This window comes from Drosophila bipectinata, chromosome XR (assembly GCF_030179905.1).
Source record: "Drosophila bipectinata strain 14024-0381.07 chromosome XR, DbipHiC1v2, whole genome shotgun sequence".
In the NCBI taxonomy this organism is placed as follows: Eukaryota; Metazoa; Arthropoda; class Insecta; order Diptera; family Drosophilidae; genus Drosophila; species Drosophila bipectinata.
Genome location: NC_091735.1, coordinates 23,132,567 through 23,152,341, shown reverse-complemented (window position 1 = coordinate 23,152,341; position 19,775 = coordinate 23,132,567). Strand labels below are relative to the sequence as shown.

Genomic DNA, 19,775 nt, shown 5'->3' with positions numbered 1-19,775 from the left:
AATTTGGCAAAAGCAGGCACAGTTCGTGCCACCTTTTTTCAGCCATATGCGTTTATATTTGATAGTATTGGCCACACACCCGCCCCCGGGAATATATAATATAGATCAAACTAGTCATTCAATGCATTGCAATCGGAATCTAAATCCAACATCGAAATCGGTCCGACTTAACTCGATAATGCAGAGTTGAGCTGAATAGAATGGCATTTGCATAATGCCCAGCCCATCAAATGCCCAGTGTGCTGTCAATATTTATAACATAAATTACGCTTCTCCATGAACGGAAATGTCCCGGGTATATACTATAATATAATATATACGTATATACATATACATATATCTTTATATGCAATGGAATCATTTTTGGCCATCAGTCCAGTTCGTTGGTAATCCACAAACCGCTTGCGCACACAAATTATTTTTGCATTTTATTTATTTTGAAAATTGGCCATAATTTATTCATAAGTCCCTCACTGGATCTCCCTATCTCTCTCTCTCGAGCTGCCATTGCCTCTGTCTCTGTCTGTGTCTCGTGTATGTAAATGTTTATATTTATGCATTATGCCATTTTTGTGAACGCTTTTCAGCCTGTTTTCATTTTCATTTGGTTTGGTTTTCCCTCAAAAGAAACCGCAAACACAAAAAAAATATAAAAAAACAAAAAAAAAAAAAGAAAAAAAACCAACTCGCGGCATTAAATTGAATACCATGTGTGTAATTCTATTTACTTAAACTTTAATGAAGGCAAACTTAGGGAAAAAATACACAAATATAAATAAACAACATCTATCATCTAGGAAAGGTGACAAAGCCGGAGATTATATAGCCTAGAAGTTCAAAAATGAGGCTCGTTTCTCATAAAAATTGCTTAAAGAGAGAACTAGTGTGACCCTGTTCTTGAAAAATCAAAAATCTCATTCTTTTGATTACGAAAATGTTTCCCTTCATAGCGTTAGGACATTTTTGTCTCGACCTGAGCCTATTTAAAGGCGAGACGAGCTGATTTTCATCAGAACTCGGTGTGGAGCCCAACCAACCACATCTAGCTTCTCAATATTCTGGTTCTGATTTTATTTTTTCTGATTTATTTTTTTTTTTTTCATTTTGATTAAAATAGTGGGTCTTGTAGTATATGGCAATAGAGACTCCAAATTGTCTTTTTTTTTTTTTATTTATTTCGAAACTTTTTTATTTTTGATTTTACTAAAAACCACGATAATAAGTTTTTCTGACTGATTTTTTCCGCCCGATTTTCTTATTTTTATTTATTTTCAAATTTTTTTCTTTGGATTTAAAAACTACAATAATAATTTTGTTGCGCCTGATTTTCTTATTTTATTTGTTTTTAAATATTTTAAAAATATTTAATTACGCTTCAGTTTTTACTTCCGAAATATATGTATTCGAGAAGATCGTTATTATTGGCACGATTCATTATTAAGTTAATCTTGCCTGGGTTATAGTTTTTCAGTTTATAGCCAGAGTGTCGTATCTGATTATTTTATTTTTTTATTATTCTTTGGGCTTTTGCACCTCGACTTCTAATTTTTGCATAAGCAACCTAATTCGTAATATATATATATATCATCGCAATTGCTTAAAAAAATATATATATAATATTATCGCCTGATTTTCTTATTTTTATTTATTTTCAAATTTTTTTTTATTTTGGATTTTACTAAAAACAATAATAATACAATAATAATAATAATAATTTTGTTGCGCCTGATTTTCTTATTTTTTTTTTATATATTTTTAAAATATCGACCTTAAATGCAGACATCGCTTATAACTACGCTTCAGTTTTAAAATTTTAACTTCCAAAAGTTGGTGCCTCAAGGGAATCGATGTCTTTGTTCTTCTTTTAATCTGATTTTTTTTTAATTAAAATTTTTTTTAACTTAATTGTGTTAAGTTTATTTTTTATTTCGACTACCCATAGTCCTACGATGAGAAGTTTCTTCTCTATGGTTTCCTGATTTTCTTATTAATTCTTTAAATTCTTATTTATTTTTTTTTTATATCTATTTTATATAAAATAGGACATCATGGGTCCTATGGTGATAGTACGCTTATTTGGTTTCCTGATTTTCTTATTAATTCTTTAAATCCTTACTTCGTTTGTTTAAAATTTTATATCCTCGGCAAGAATAAAAAATATATTGAAACTCTTTTTTTTGCATTTTTATTTGAGTTGGTAATATTATTTTTGTTTTTTAATTAAAAGCACATTTTGAATCCGACTGGCGGGCCAATAAATTATGGCAAATGCTTTAATGCAAAAAAAAAAAAAAAATAAAATAAATATTAAAGAAAAAAATTCGCATGGAAAAAATTGAATGGAAAATGGCAGCATGCAGATGTGACAAAAAAAAAAGCAAATATTGTGGGGAGATTGTTGTTGTTGTTGGGTGAAATGTGAGTTGCATTCCATTATTATTTTCACAGCCGATGATGGACTTCTGGTTCTAATGGTTAATTTCACAGAAAATCATCTGTAAATTTGCATAATTTGCAATAAATCGAGTTAAGGCTATTAAATAAATAGCACGCAAGTGAGAGTAGAAAAAGGGTCTGGATGTTAGCTTTTCCTGATTAATGTGGTTTCTTTTTTTTTTTTTTAATCAGATGTTTAATTTAATTAAATCCCAAAAGTATTACTATGTCAGGGCTAGGGCTAGGTTGACCAAGTTTTAATTGAAAATAAAAAAAAAAAATAGGGCCAGGATAGTTACCTTTTCGCCACTGTCCGATGGCAAGTAGAACACGAGGATGGTGAGGAAACTGATGCCCATGCAGGGTATAATCAGGTTGACCGTATAGAAGAGTGTCTTCCGACGCATCGTTATGTTGAAGGTTATATCCAGATATGGCTCATCGCAGCACGTATAGAACTTTTCGTTCCTATAAAATAAAAGAAAAACAAGAAAAATTCAAAATAAATACCACAAAACATGACATAAAAAGGCATATCATTGAGGCGGGGTTTTTAGGCAAATTGTTACGCAGCGCGTAAATATTTATTAAGGTTTATTCTCTGGTTGCTGATATTTATATTGATGGTATTAGATTCTATGTAGTATGGGTATGGGTGTGTGTATCCGCAGTGCCAGCCAACTGAACCGAGTCCTGTATTTATTTACATAAACACGTAACGCACATATCCAAAGATATATGGCTCTCCAATCACATAAATCATCGGCCGCATGATAAATATTGTAAAATGTTTGAAAAAAAAAATACTAGAGTATTGGCCAATAATGTTAACTGAGTGCCAAACTGAGTTTTAGCCTCTGTCTCTAGCCTCCAGTTGTTTTCAAACTGTGTAGTTATACCCGCTACTAGTAAACTAACCAGAGAATTTTAGAGATATATGTATCAGATAGTGAAGGAATCATCTTCGAGCCCATAAAGCTTAGAAGTTCTTGAACAGAAATGGAAGGAAAGGAGGGAGAACCTTTAAGAGAACCAGGCGCGTTTCGAATACCAAAATATAATAAAAATAAAAATTTTAAAAATCAAATAAGATGTTGTTAAAAAAAAAAATAAACATTAAAAAAATTAGCCTATAAGGTTAGTAAAATTAAGTCTAAAATAACTTAAAATAAAACTTAAATCATACAAATATTCGAACGCCTTTTAGCGACAAATACCTTTTATAAGCAGGGATTTATGGATGGGATTTTTGCCTTTTCCAGAATCAGGTCACACTAAAAATATTCAAATTAAAGATGCACTCTTTCAAGGTATATTATTGCATTTTAAAAACTGTCTGTTTTTCTTTACAAAAAAAAACAATAGACAACTTTTGGGATACAAAAAAACAAAACCAATTATAAAATTAATTACTGCCCCAGTTGCATTCCCATTTGATTATTTTTAATCTATTTAATTTAATCAATTAATTCCACGACAATTAGTTCAAACGTCAAAACTTTAAGCCATTTTCATTAAAACAGTTGCGACATATGACATTCCTTTCTGCTGGTTTTTTAGTTAAATATTTTATTTCCTTTTTTTTTTTGTTATTTTTATTTTTCTTTTCGACCAAATGCATAATTTAAAAGTTAATAATCTGTGACTGCCGTCGCTGTCCAGAAACAGGAAAGAAATGATTTTTGTAATTTGAGTTGAAGGAACTTTTTTGTGGAAAGAAAAAGGAAGAGAAACGTACGAAATATTTTATATATAAACCTTAAAAAATTTATAACTAGAGGGCATGAACGAAAGAAAAAGAATTAAAGGGGTAAGAGTCAGGGTTTTCTTTTCTTTCATTTTTTAATATATTTTTTTTTTTTTTCGAGAACCATCAATAATTCCAAGGGGTTTGCGGTTTCATTTTGAATAAGAAAATATTGTAAATAAATAATAAACAAGCAAGGAGAAAGGATAATGCGGTGAGTGGTTGGTTAGGGGGATAGGGGCAGGGGAAGGAGGAGACAGAAGGCAGGACATCGACAGGCAACAGAGGATGTGGCCGGCAGGCAACTTAACTGTTTGTGGCAGTTGACTTCCCTTCCAAATAGAAATGAAGTATGTGGCAATAGGCACACAAAAATGGTATCTGAATGGAGGGTCCTGTGGAAAATAAGGATGTGCTTGAGAGTGTCTGTGTATGTCTGAGTGTCTGTGTGTGTGTGTGTGGTGTGTGTGGCAAGGAATCCGGGATTGAAGGCCAACATCTTGTGGGTTAGTTTTGATGGCTGCAGCAATAAAATATAATTTGCCAAGGCAATTCCAAATGTCAGTCACTCAAAAGGCACAGACCAGAGAGAGGGGAGGGGAAATAGAGAGGGGAAGACAAATAGAAAGAGAGGGAGAATGAGAAGGTCTACAAAGAACAAAAGGGAATACTATATGAAGGATTTCATTTCAAGGTCTACAGATATCTCCCAAAAATAATATAAAATTTATATAAAATATGATCTTAAATTTAATTGTTTAAGACCCTATCGCCATTTATCCATAATAATACTAATACATAATAATACTACTAGTATACAATATAAACTAGTTACGTTTATTTTGCCAAAAATGTAATATATGGCCCTTAGATTAAGTCTGCCAAAATGAGCTTTGGTCAACGAAAGAAAACATGACTACTACTATGTACATATATCCCAAAAGGATAAAATCCTTCTTGCAGCCCAAAGACACTAGAAAGCTTAGGAGAGACTTGGGGGGAAGATATATATATATATATATAAAACGTGTAAAGGTCAGTGTAATAAGTTCGGTTTTGTTGGTTAGCAACCGACGATGGGAAACATACAATAAATCATAAAATAGGCAAGAAAAAAAACAACATACATATATATATGTATATATCTCATCCATGGAAATATAGTACACGCGTGCCTCTACATGGCGCCGGTAGATGGCGCCATATAGGCAAAAAAAAAAACACACACACACAAAATAGAGAGAAAGGTCTAGAGAGGATACATTGGACAGAACAACAAATACCAGCCAAGACCAGCAGAACTTCAGTTTGATTTGACTCCGAGGCACATGCCACTCCCACACTCAATCTGTGGCACCACCCCGCACCACCCCCTTCCACACATAGGCCACAACAAACACTGAAATTGGCAACAATTCATCAATGCGCTGGGCCACGCGGCGTATGCGTAATAAAGGCAAGCCAAATGGCAACAGGACTCGGGACTCCGGGACTCGGGTCTTGGGGAGAACTAAAGTGAATGGAAGATTTAAGTACCCTCGTTCCGATTCCATCACGATTCTGATTTATTAACAGTGAGAGAAAATGTGGGTGAATAGTTTTGGTTTAAAAATAAAAGAAAATATATAAAATATAAGACTTGAAGTTTTAAATAATAGAAACAGTATTAGTTTTTAATAATAACAACAGACTAATAATTTTTAATGAGAAAAAATGGGAACATAATCTTGAGAACACAAAACAGTAAAAAATGTATAAATAACTTCCTTAATTTCGGTTATTTTTTAATATTTTTATTCATACCTAAAATGTCCTAACGCTTTTACGACGTTATGAAAGCCTCTAATGTGCCCATTTCTTTGATTTTCTTATGTCTTAAATAATACCTTAAAGCTAGACCAAGTTTGTGATATATTTTTAATGAACACCTACAGTAAGAATTAAAGGGTACATCAGGCGACACTTTTAAAGAATTTAAACTGAAAGGAATTCCTTCGGGGTCTAACCATAGGATTGAGGTGGAGGAATGGAAAATTTTCAATGGCAGTGGAAATGGAAATCGAAAGCAGCCGCCAAAGTCAAACAAAATATATCCCATATCCCCTCAAAAAAATACACCACCCCACCAACCATCCACCTATCTACTCTCCTTCCGAAATCCCTCCCCTGGTCTTTGTGAATGATTTTCTAGAGAAACAGATTCGAAATCAAATGTTATTTAGATTTGCAGCCACCTCATGCTATTCACATTTCTTTTTTTTTTTTTTTTTTGTATATTTCATTTCAATTTTACTTTCGTTATTTTTTGTCGATTTTGGCAACCGTTTGGGTCGCCAAAAAATTAAGTGAAATTCCAACGAAATTGAATGCAGAAACTCTTCGTCACGTATTCGCCAGAGGAGAGCGAAAGAAAAAAAAAGTTACAGGGGTGGCTACCACACTAAAGTGACCGAAAATGGTCAAAACGCTGATTGACAACGGGGACCGGGGAGGGGCACTGGGTGGGGTGGGGAGGGAAGGGGAGGAGGGTATGGCAGTGGAACAGCTTGGCTGATTGAAGTCAAAGAACAAACGCATAAATACGAAATGATTGGCAACATATAAAAAAATAGAAAAAAAAAATAAAATGGAAAGAAGCTAAGAAGAAGACATAAAGAAAGCAAAAGAAAAGAAAGCATTTCTAGGCACACACCCCGTCCCCCCCTTTCAGACACCTACTAGGAGGGTGAGCTGTGGGGGAGGAGAAAGGTCTCTACGGTTGATTGATTTCAACAACTTTGTGCCAAAAGTTCTCTATGAGTTTTCGAGTGTTTTCATGTCCCAATTTTTGGGTGTTTTTTTTTTTGTTTGTATGCACTGACAGAAAAACTTTTTAAAAACTTAAATAAAGAATATAACTTGCTTCTTATAAACCTTAAAAAGTCTTTATGCTTTTGTTTAAAACTATAATATTCATTGAAAGAGTGCATCTCTAATTCAAATATTAAAGTGTGACCTTGCACTGAGAAATGCAGAAATCCCATTCTCCAAAATACCTCCATTTGGCTTTAAAGGCTTTAGGACAATTTTGCCTCTATCCGAGAGTATTTAAAGGCGAGACGAGCTGATTTTCTTCAGAACTCGGTGTGGAGCCCAACCAACCACACCTAGCTTCTCCTTATTCTGGTTCTGATTTTATTTATTTTTTTGGATTTTACTAAAAACCACAATAATAATTTTGTGCGGCCTGATTTTCTGATTTTATTTATTTTGAAATATATTTTTTTTTACTTTGCATCTTTCTAAAAGCTACAATAATAATTTTGTTGTACCTGATTTTCTGATTTTATTTATTTTCTTTTTATTTTGAATAAAATTAAAATAACCTTCCGCCATTTTATTGCTGACAAACCGAAGTCTCAGAATCCCTTGCGATACTTTTCCCTCGTCCATATCATAGACGAGGAATGTGGGAGTCGTTTCTCAATTTTAAAACAAATTTTTTTTTTTTAGATTCCTCAATTGAGGAAACCAGAAAATCAAAGAAAGTAATAGAATTTTAATAACTAACATAAGCACGCTTCGTTGCATGACTTGCAAAAATATAGAAAGAGAGAAAGTCGGAAAAGAAAAAATCGAATAGGGAACATCCCTGGAGGATAAGATGGCCTGAAAATTTCCCAAAGGCGTGGCAATTGAGATGTGACCGCAGGGTTGTCAGAGGAGGACAAGGAGTGGGATGGGCAGCTTTTCTAGAAAGTTTGCTAATTATGATTTTAATCGATCTGCGATAAAGAAGAAAAAGCAAAATTTGTGCCTGGTAATCAAGCTTTCCCCCCAAGAAACGTAAAGAAGAGAAAAGTTTTGGTCCTGAGAGTCTATATCTATATTGAAGGACGTTTTTTTTTTTTTATTTTTATTTTTTTTTCTGGTTGTATGTGCTCTGCGTGTTGATTTGATTTGGAAGGTTGTGTTTGTGCCACCAACCATTGCGGCAATTAAACGAAATACTGCCCCCGGGGGAACCAACCAAAAACGCGACTGGGTCCTTGTTGTCGTATTTGAAGAAATTGTTCAAACAATGAGTTTATTAGGAAGCCCAGCTTAAAAATCCACAACGAACGACAAAGGGTTAATTAGAAAGCAAAATGTTCGCAATTGTTGATCAACAATGGCTCTTGAATTATAAATACAATTTAATACCCTTTTCACTACAAATTGGTGGGGGTAATGGTATATAATTGTTTTAATTATTGTTTATTTAAAGCTATTCAAATATTTAAGTAATCGATGAGACTACCATAGTTAAAGCCTTGAATAGAAGTTTGTGAACTGATTTTTACTGATTTTTTTTTTCAAAAAAAGAAGAATAATTTTTTAATAATTTAAAAAATAGTCTGAACGCCAGTGGTAGTTGACTGCTTTTACACGAAAAGCAAAAGCCTGTATATCGTACATCTTCGGAATGTTCTTGTAAACGTCTTCTTATTTCATGAAGAAAGAATTAAATAATTCTTAATTCTCATTTGAAGAAAATTAAATAATCTACAACATGGACAAAATTACATTGAAAGACTGGGTTCGACTTAGTTTAAATAAAATTTTTTTTTAAATCGAAATTTCATTTGGGGTTTGGTCATCTTGGGCTTCATTTGGACATTATAGTATCCTTCGGCAATTTGGTGCTTACAAACCGAAGTGTCAAGTGCATGGGATCATCCAATAGTGGTATATTTTTTTTTTTATTAAAAAAACATTTAATTTTTTTAATTAAAGTCGGTTTTGCCGAGTCACACAGCTATCAGATTCACACTAGAGGTTTTGAGGTTGCCTCCCTAATATATGAATTTTTTTTTTTAATTCCTTAAAAGAGCCCTTTCTTATTTCGTTCATATGAAGAAAATTAAAAATTGCCAGATCCTTGTTAGTCTGAACGCCAGTGGTAGTTGTCTGGTTTTACACGAAAAGCAAAAGCCTTTATATCGTACATCTTCGGAATGTTCTTGTAAACGTCTTGAAACAGGAATGCCGTCCAATAATAAATAATAATAATAATAATAAATAATAAAAATAATTATAAAAAAATAATAATAAAATAATAATTGAATTTTTAAATAAAACTCCGTCCCGAAAGGATTAAAACCATTTAAAAAGTCATTTCTAGTTAAAAAAAATTAAAATTTTAAAGATTTCTGGTATAAAAGTTGATCTTTTAAGTAAAGTAACCTCCCTCCCTAAAAATGGCTAGTGTGCCCATCCTACACTATCATTATTTTCCCATCAGATGCCAAGAAAGAGGTCATTTCTTTAGGGAGCTGGTTTATAGAGCAGGTTAATTTTATGGGCCCTTGGAGTGTCTTGATTTTTGATTTTTTTTTTTTTTTTGGGTCTCGATGCTGTCCTGGTTGTCCTGTCAATCAATGCTTGATTGTTTTGGTTTGGTCCCCTTTGGAGCTGGAACCTTAGGTGGCAGCCACCTAACGAAAATTTTTCCACCTGCTTGCCAGAGTTACGTGCTGCGGCCAGCCACGCCTCTCATTTTCCTGCTCGTCCTGCCGCCCCTTCAGTTAATTTAACTGTCGATGCGCATTAAAACTGAATCCTGGCGGTGGCAGGACAGAAGGACACAAAGGGGTTGGGTTGCCAGGGGTTGGGCTTCATGGGAAAATTGCTCTACGTGCTGTGAATTGTGTTGCAGCATTTTAGGCGCAGCAGCCTGCCTGCCAAGCCTGCCAGACAATAAAAGCTGCCAAGGGAGTACAAGTAGGACAAGAGAGGGGATGCTTAAAGGCGGGGTGTGTAGGTGTAGGTGGCTTAGAGACACACACACTTGGTTATACACTCACATGCCGTGTCTCTATATACCGCCTTTGTGAGTGTGTCACGCACTTGTGGCATAATTTACTGCGAACGCCACGCCAAATAAACCAACGCACACGAACACAAACACACACAAACAGACACACTTGAGGAGAAAGTCACCCAAACGAACGCAGATGCACTGAAGAAAAATATTTCTAAAGTTATGGATATTAATTCGAAAAAAGTTGTTCCCATAAACAGAAATTTCTCCAAATATGATTTAAGTTCATTGCAAAGGTTAGGGAATTCTTTTATTTATTAAACTTAAAGTAACCACTAAAAACAAATATTTTTGAAAAATATTTAACAAAATATAAAAAAAAATAAATATTAAATCTCTACGATTTTTAATAAAAAATTAATAAATGTAAAACTATGTACCTATGTTAAGGTTTTTAAGATCTAAAGCAGTGGTCGGCGCAAAATACATTGATATGATTTTAACGCATTAGTATTAGTAACGAATAGCAAAATGTAGCTGTGAGCATGACTACTGTGTGTGTGTGGCTGAGCTATGCCCTCGGGATAGGGCCGTGCTTTAAATACATCTACAATCTCTAGCTTTTTTCTCTCAGTGCTCCTTGCTGACAAACATTCACGTAACTGGCGCTGTCAACTTTTTAATTCCCGTCAATGACTTGAGCCCCCTTTTCAGTGGCTGTTGTTGGTTTCATCTCCTCGAATGGCAAAAGGTCTTAACATGCCCGCTGATACACTAACTGATGGGGTATTATGACTTTATCAAAAGAGGAAAATAAATGTCTAATAATTAGAGTTAAATGATAGTTCCTAGTTGAGTAGGAATTAGTGGAAATACTTCAATAAAAATTCAATGCAAGTCTATGATAAGGTATTTTCTTTTTTTTTTAATAGAGAATTTTGTGTTATAATTTTTATATGGTTTATATATTCTATATAATTTATATATTATTTTTAAAGCGAATTCCCGAGTCTCGTATTCTCCATCTTCATAGATTTCTCCGTGCTTTGTTTTATTTATTTGCTTCTCACTGTAGTTTAACATTGTCATTTCCGTCTGTCACGTGCCGCTTATGAAATATGTGGGCGGGCCTGTTAAAGGAGGCGTGGTCGGGGCCCAAAGGCGTGGCAGGAGGAGGCCGGCAGTACGAGTTGACTTTTCCCCACTCAAAAGGGCAAAAGGAATTAAGTTGTTCGAGTAGCTGGCGTACTCGAATGTCATTAAGACATAATTGTTGTTAATAAAAAAAATATAATAAAGCTCTCATTAAATATAAGGCTTTATTTATTTAATATTTTAATATTTTTTTTAAAAACATGAATTTAAAGAAATATATAAAAAAAACAATTTTAAAAAACTTAACCTTTTCCAATGATATATTGGAACAAAAAATAGGAACAAACAAAAAATATAAAAAAAATAGTTGCAGGAAATTATTACCTCTCAGCTACTTGGCCTTCTTCTTCTTCTTCTTCAATTTCTCCAACCACTTTCTCTTGGCCATAAAAAATAAAAAGAAAAAAAAAAAAAAAAAATATAACAGCCATACACCTGAAGAGTTTACGGCATTTTGGCTGCTTTTGTCCTTTGTCCCCCATTTCGGGTTTTTTTTTTTTTTTTTGGCTGGTTCAGTTAAAGCCAAATGTTGGGAACCATAAACAACACTTTCATGCCTTTCATGGACAATATTCCAACTTGCCACCTTACCTTACCACCTGCTACTGTAGAGAACTCCCACCGCAAAATACCAAAAACGATGGAAAAATAAAAATAAGAAGAGAAGAAAACACCCGAAAAACACCCATTTATCCCGTAGCTCGTAATACTCATATAAAAATAAAATGACTTTGGAGACGCGAGTCGCGACTTGTTTGTGGCTTTTATGCGTGTCACTGGCAATGAGCAACAACAAAATATCAAAAAAAAAAAAAAATGTATACATATATATATATATGTTTTATAGGAAGTTGCAACAACTAACAAGAAAATCCATTGGCTTAACTTTCTTGCCTTATTTTTGGCTTTTGCTTTGAAAAAATCAACAATTGAAAGCCATCTAGGTGAGCACAAAAAAAAAGTATGCCATATGAACAATTTCATATCAATACATCGAATAGAGATGATTTTTTTTTTTCTGTCAATAATTTTTAACAATCTTTGACTTTATTTTTTATCAAATAACATTTGGTTCATTCAAAATGAAAAATATAGAAATAAAAATAAAATAAGCAAATCAGGCACAATTCAGAAAATAAGAGACTCCATTATCTAAATTATTGGAAAGTAAATTGATTGAAGATGAACATGACATAAGCATCAGATCTTCATTTTAGATACCAAAATAATAATAATAACAAAAAGAATATCTTTGAAAAGCTCGAAATCAGAGACCAAACAAAAAAAATATAATAATAAATATAAAATAAGAAAATCAGATACAATTCATAGAAGAGACTCCGTTTCCAAAATTTTTGGAAAGTAAATTCATTGAAGATGAACTTGACATAAGCATCAGATCTTAAAAAACAAAAATAAGAAAATAAGAAAATCAGGCAGCTTATTGTTATATATTTTGTAATTATTATCACAGTATTTAAATAAAAATTCCAAAAAAATTATAACAAAACATCAGAACATCAGAAAATCAGATCACAGGCTTCAGGTCAACTTTCACGTATACCTTGGTATAAAATATAAAAGAAGACAAAACCGGAAGAAAAAGACGTAAAAAGATCGGTTTGTTGAGAAAAAAAAATAAGAAAATCAGACCACAAATTTGTTATATAAAATGTACTTATAATAATGAGAAACTAGATGTGGAAGGTTCGGCTCCACACCGAGTTCTGATGGAAATTGCATCGTCTCGCCTTTAAATATACTTGGGCAGAGGCAAAAATGTACTAACGCCTTTGGCGTTTTTTAATGAAATGTGATTTAAGGTCACACTTTTTTGTGATGAAATTTCATAAAGCAATTACCACTCGATATATTATCGATATTAAGATACTCGATATTAAAAACCATTTATATATAGAATTAGTATTATATTCTATATATACATTTATTTCAGAAAAATATTTTTTTTAGATTAATTAAATAATGTGACATGTATGTATATAATAGTTTTTTTTTTTTTTTTTTTTTTTTTTTTTTGTAATAGCCATATATTTCTAAAAATTTATCTTTGTTTTTTTTTTAAGAAACATTTTTATTAATTATTTTTATTTTTTTAATTTTATCATTGTCATTTATTAATCAAATTTGAGAGAAAACTGCGAGCTTGATACCCTCAGTGGGTTAAGTTATTTTACAGATGAGCGATTTAGTTGAAAAAAAATGAAATAAAAACATTGGTAGTCACTCTTTCTCCTGGTTGTGGTGGACACTATCTTTTTGTTATATTAACTTTTTTTTTGGCCAGCAAAAGTGTTCGACTGGACCAATGTGCCTGGGGCTCACAAATCAATAGTATTTATTTATTTAAAAAAAGTTATCTTTTTAACTCAAAATTCTTGAGTGCTAAAGCGAAAGATTTTGTTCAAACAGTAATTAAAAATAAAGTAAAAAATAAGGCCCAAGAAAAAAGAGAAGACTTGGAGATTTCAAGCCAAAAAGACAAAAGCTCGAGCATCATTAAAAAATATATAGAAAATATCAGAATCATATTAAAAAAAATAAATAATCAGGACCCAAGTTGAATCGTCTTCATATAAGGACCACATTTTTATTTATTAAAAAAAGTAGTAGTGTCTTAATAAGTTTCAGGAAAAACCGCGGTCCTTCGGTAAACTTCGGTGATGTAGTGACAACAGAATTCAAATAAAAGAAAAAAATATTTTTTTTTTTAATTTAATAAGAAAATCATCTTGTTGATATCATATTGAAGTTCGAGATTAATAGTTCTTGAACAAATATTATAAAAAAAATAAATCAGAAAATCAGGTATATCCGAAATATAAGACCACCAGATGCGAAGCAACGTTGGTTCACCATATGTAAAACCACCGAATTTAAATAAAAAAATAAAATTTTTTAAATAAAATAAGAAAATCAGCTTGTTGACATCATCTCGAAGTTCGAGATTAATGGTTCTTGAACAAATATTATAAACAAAATAAATCAGAAAATCAGGTTTATCCGAAATATTAGAGCACCAGATGCGAAGCAACGTTGGTTCCCCATATGTAAAACCACCGAATTTAAATAAAAAAATAATAGTTTTTAAATAAAATAAAAAAACATCAGCTCATCATCCAGTTCCATGTCAGATCTATGGTTCTTGAACAAATATTATAATTTACCGCATGGGAAATAAAAATTCTTAAAAAAATTAAATCAGAAAATCAGGTACATATATCCAACACTCCAGGCCTTCGGATGTATAACAGAATATAAATCAAAAAATAATATTTTTTAAATAAAATAAGAAAATCAGAAAATCAGCAAGAAAATTCCTCGAGCTCCAGTTTTTAAGCAATTTGAACAACTTTAAACAAAGACATCGATTCCCTTTAAGAACCAAACTTTTAACCGAATTTAAATGAAAAAAATAAAATCTTTTAAATAAAATAAGAAAAATCAGGCACCAAAATCAGGCAATAAATTAAAATAAATAAGAAAAAACAAAAAAATAAAAACTTAAAATAATGAGAAGCTAGATGTGGAGAGTTCGGCTCCACACCGAGTTCTGATAGAAATTGCACCGTATTGCCTTTAAATATACTTGGGTAGAGGCAAAAATGTCCTAAAGCCTTTGGCGTTTTTTAATTAAATGGGATTTAAGTTGTATCGCGTACAAGGTCACACTTTTCTGTGATAAAAATTCAAAAAGCAATTACCACTCGATATATTATCGATATTAAGATACTCGCTATCGAAAACTATACAGTCAGCGCCACAAAAAAAGCCTATGGTATATACCATATAGAAACAATATTCCAGAAATCGGATTTTGTATGGACTCTTTTTCTGGCATACCAAAATAAAAATATAATACGACATACCCATCAGGAAAAAGGGACAAAAAATCTGAAAAATATTTTGTCGTGGGGTTTTGATGCAGAAAGGTGGAGAATCGATCTAGAAATCGGTTAAAACACTCCGCTTGAGAATCGGATAAGATATACCCACCGAAATGGTATTTTTGCACTGTATTACTATTAGAAACGTATTACTTTTTTTCTGGGTTTACTTGTTCGTGTTTTGCTATGTAAAGGCAGTGCTTCTATTTCAGTTAAATGCAAGTTTATATATTCATTTATTTTCATTTAAATACTGGGATTCCTGATTTTCTTATTTTCATTTTTGAAAAGTAATACTTTTTTTCTAGGATTATTAATATATTAAACTTATATTTCACTGCTCAAGTCAAGCGGCTCATCTTGGTTATTAAATATTTTTTTAATCAAACCCCTTATTATCTTAAATTCTAATCCTCCGTGATTTTAAACGTCTATGTTTATACTTTCCTCAAATGAAAGTAAAATCGAAACTTTGTGGCGAGCTGCGGACTAATAAGCTTAATTAAGAGTATTTTGCAAGCTGCAGTTACTCAGTTCATCTAGCACGTGTCATCAACTAATTAATGGCACTCAACAGTACACTTCTTTCCCATGACCCCTGACCCCCTGGTCGGGCTCTTCACCTGCCTAGGCGGCTGCTAGCAGAAAACCCAAAGATTTAGCAACAAAGTTGCTCCCAAAGTGAAACCCAAAAATTTCTTGTTGCCTTTTGTTTGGTAGCTTAATGCATTAGGAACATTTCCATATCCCTCTCTCTTTCACTTGTACATTGTGTGCACACAAACGCGTGCCGTCTCACTCTCTGGCAAAAGTGGGCGTGGCAATTAAACAAACGCCTCCCCAAAACTGATGGAACAAATTTGGGAAGCTTTCACTTTTCTTAAAAGAACAAGAGTCTTTTATACAACATGGCTATACTATAGAGGTAACGAAAATGTTTTAGGAAAATTATTTAAATTTATAATTAAAATATAAATTAAAATTTAATACAAATAAACATAAATTATATCAAAGATTAACCCACTATAATCTATAAAAAAAAGAATAAAAAAATTGTAATTTGATCCTCTACTTGGTTCGAACTCGTGACTCCAAAGAAAGCACGAAGGCTAAAGTAGCTTCATGATTGTTAAGTGCGTTTTTCAACACTATAAACACTAAGTCACGAAGTCGATACTAAAAAGAAAATAATGATCATTATATTTTTTTGTTTTATTTTTTTAAATAATACATACGATTAACTTTTAAAAACTTTTTAAATTCAATTAATTTCATAACACAAAGCTTATAAATTTATTTAAAACCAAAAAGCTTAATTAATTATTTTTATTAAGTAACTGGCATTCTAATCTTTCCCTCTGCTGTATAAAATCTCATACATAAATGCTTGACCAGTATAAAAAATAAAAAAAAACAAAGGCCTTGTCTTGGCCTGGCTTTCTAAATTTATTTATATAATTTTTGTTGCTTTTGTTGTTTTTGTTGCTTTGGCAGCTCCTTTTGGCAAAGTTTTTTAATTTAAAAACTTCAACAGAAAACAACAACAACAAAAAAAACAAAAATGTACCAGAAAGGTGAGGCATGAGGCGTGGGAGGGTGGGGTTTTCTGTGTTTAGAGTGCAAAGTGTAAATAACGACCACGCCCCCCTGCGTAAAAATGACGCCCACGTACAGCACATCGAAAGATCATCATCATCATCATTGGCATTTTTCTGCTGCTGGTAACTTTATCATGAAGCTCAGGTTTTCAAATATCTTCCATCTCCTTCCACTAGCCACTAACTCTATCTCTTTCATGCACTTGCACTACAAAAAAGAAACTTGCATCCTTGACCTGCTAGTGTATGTGTGTGTGTGCTCTGACATCCTGAAAGATTTGTGTTTGTGTTTTGTGACAGCGTCCAAGGAACTTGCCAACAAGGAGTTTCTGCCAAAAATAATTGTTCAAGGGTGGGTGAATTTTTTCGATAGAATTTGTTCTATATATGTATGTGGGTGGTTGGGTGTTTTTGGGGGAGTACATACATACATACATAGGTGATGCACTTACCGCACTGCAGGAACTTCGAGGATATCCCATTCCACGGATGTATAGAACTCGGACAGATCTACGCCCACCTCGACCACGTTGGTGCCATTCAGTTCGTCGATGTGCCGCAGATCCACCTGCAAATTTGAATTTAATTCAAAAATTAAGATTATTCTTGAAGAATATTTTGAGAATTATTTGAAATTTATTTTAATACACTGGGAGAAAATTTATAAGACTTTAAGACTCTCGAAATTATACAAATGGATGTCATTCAATTCAAGACAAAAATTTGAAGACAAAATTTTATTAAAAATTAATTATTTTATACACTGAGAGAAATTATGTCAGGAATTAAAATATTTTCTAGTGTTATTATAGTTTTATAGACTCTTTCGTTTATAAAACTGGATAAACTTTGATTCAGGACAAAGATTTAAAATAAAAAACGGATTTAAAAATTGATTTTATACACTGAGAGAAAGTAGGCAGTACGATTTATAAAAATTATTATGTGTAGGTTTTTAGTCACTTTGGTTTATTAAGGATGTAGTCTCATGTTTAAGGTTGAAAAAATCTATTTTTTTTTTCACATATTTCGATAGTATTGTTTATTAAGAATGTACTGTTAAAGTTTCAAATAAAAATATCAAATAATGACAGCGATACAGCCCATAATCGAGAGCGCACCTACACCGAAAAGTATGAGTTTCTCGGTAGGGTCTAAACTTTAAACGCGTTTTTCTCGGAACGACATTTTCGTGTGCGGCGCAGGTGATTCACAAAATTCTATGGTACCGATCTAGCTGAAATTTGGATATGTTGTTCTAAAAAGTAACACCTCTGTCCCGTACTAGAATCAATTATTTTTAACGATTAGTTTTTTTTTTATCATTAATTTAAGATAAATTTTTTAAATTAAAAAAAAATTTTTTTTTTGTGTGTTCGCCATTTTGTTGTTTATTGATGAAAATATTTCATTCTAGTACGGGACAGAGCCATTAGCTTACAAAACAATAATCTATTCTAATTTTTTGTTTCGGATGACTCTAGCAGTCGAAATCACCTGCGCCAGGGACCTATCTTTTTTTTTTATATGCATACTTTGGCATGCTATAAAGTGTATTAAACTACACAAGAATAAATTAAACAAAATATTTTCAAATAGTTTATGATGCCTATAAAAACATATGTGAAAATTGAAACGATCGCATTATTTTTTATTACAACAAAAATTTTTTGAAATAGCCGGAACATGAGACTACATCCTTAAACTGTATGAACTTTCAATATTTTGGTTTTTTTAAAGGTTTTTCTTTATAAATACCCAATTATTAGGGTAAATATTGAATAATATAATAATATTTATAATACCCTAATATTAAATACCCTACCCTTTATAATTTTACATGCTTTGAAATTCCACCTTTAAAAATCTAATTAATTTTCCCGACTTGCCGCTCACTTTCCATTTCATGATTAGACATGATTTCAATTAATGTGCAACAGTGACAGCAACTATAATTGCCTTGCATCAGCTAGCCATCTCTTTTGCTCTCTCTTACTCTCTGTTTGTCTTTCGTTCTATTCGTGTCTGTGCTGGCCTGTTGTCTATATCTGGGATTGTACATATATCCTGAATAGTGCTGGCATGTCATGGCGATTCGACTGTCAACGTCAGTTCCCCAAAAATTCTCGAAGCTCCCGAAAAAGCAGAAAAGGAAAACGAACTAGAGTCCTTTGAGGGCATTTATTGGGCAGGGTCTGTAATGGGGATGGGTGGTCAGAAGGATAGGTGGTAGCCAGATGACCAGATGACCAGGTTACCGGGTAACCAGGCAGGTGCAAGCTTGGAGGCCGCACTTCAATTTCAGTTTCAGTTTTGCTTAGTTCGGCACGAGTGCAGCTGACAGGACATGGACAACAGGTATTCGACAGGACACTACTGCAATTGGCATGCCACCACACATACACACACACACATCCTTATTTTGGACGATGAACAGTTCTGGATGAAGTATTTGACGTAAAATTGCAACACTCTCTCCAAGCCAACCAAGTAAAGTGGTTCAATCAAACTTGATCCTTTGCTAGGACATTGGCCAGGACATCCAAAATTGAAAGAAAATCATAAAGGCAGGCTTTCAAAACTAAAATTAACAATTTATTTGATTTTTTTTTTTTAATATTTCTAGTTTTAGTTTCTTAAAAAAAATGAAGACTTCAATCGAAGCGAGTTTCCATAAGCGTTTTGTCTGCCAATTTACGCCTCAATGACTTCAAAGGGGGGTGGTCCTCGCGAAGGAGCAGGTGGCAGTTGACATAGAAGGCGATGGGAGACTTCCAGGCAGGTGGGCTGGGGCTGGGAGCTGGGCTGAGGGCTCTGGGTGGCTTATACCATTGTAGGAATGAGCGTGAAATTTAAAAACTGATGTTAATACGATTTCGAGTTGACAGGCCAATGATATACACTATCAAAAAATATGAGAATAGTTTGGTACTTTGCAAAAAAAAAATATATATTTAATATAATATAAAATATATATAATACCTTCCAGGATTTCATTCCAAATGTTTAGTTAGTAAGTTCATTTAAAGGTTTCAAAGTGAACTATTAGCACACGTTAGAATATCTACCCCAAAGTAAGGAGGAATTTAAGAAGAAGACCCAGAATTTCATTAAAAAAAATATAAAATTATAACGATGATTAAATATCTAGC

General features: G+C 32.7%; 1 protein-coding gene across 4 annotated transcripts in view; it reads right to left on the bottom strand.

Moving 5' to 3' along the window:
* The window catches only part of nAChRalpha3 (nicotinic Acetylcholine Receptor alpha3), a 142,047-nt gene that overhangs the window by 14,287 nt on the left and 107,985 nt on the right, over positions 1–19,775 (bottom strand). For all 4 annotated transcript variants that reach the window (XM_070276581.1, XM_070276580.1, XM_043213081.2 and 1 more), the window contains 2 exons: positions 17,076–17,191; positions 2,736–2,904 (listed from right to left, as the gene is read on the bottom strand). In XM_070276581.1, the coding sequence (XP_070132682.1) occupies positions 2,736–2,904; positions 17,076–17,191 (285 nt within the window). The remainder of the gene's footprint in view (positions 1–2,735; positions 2,905–17,075; positions 17,192–19,775) is intronic.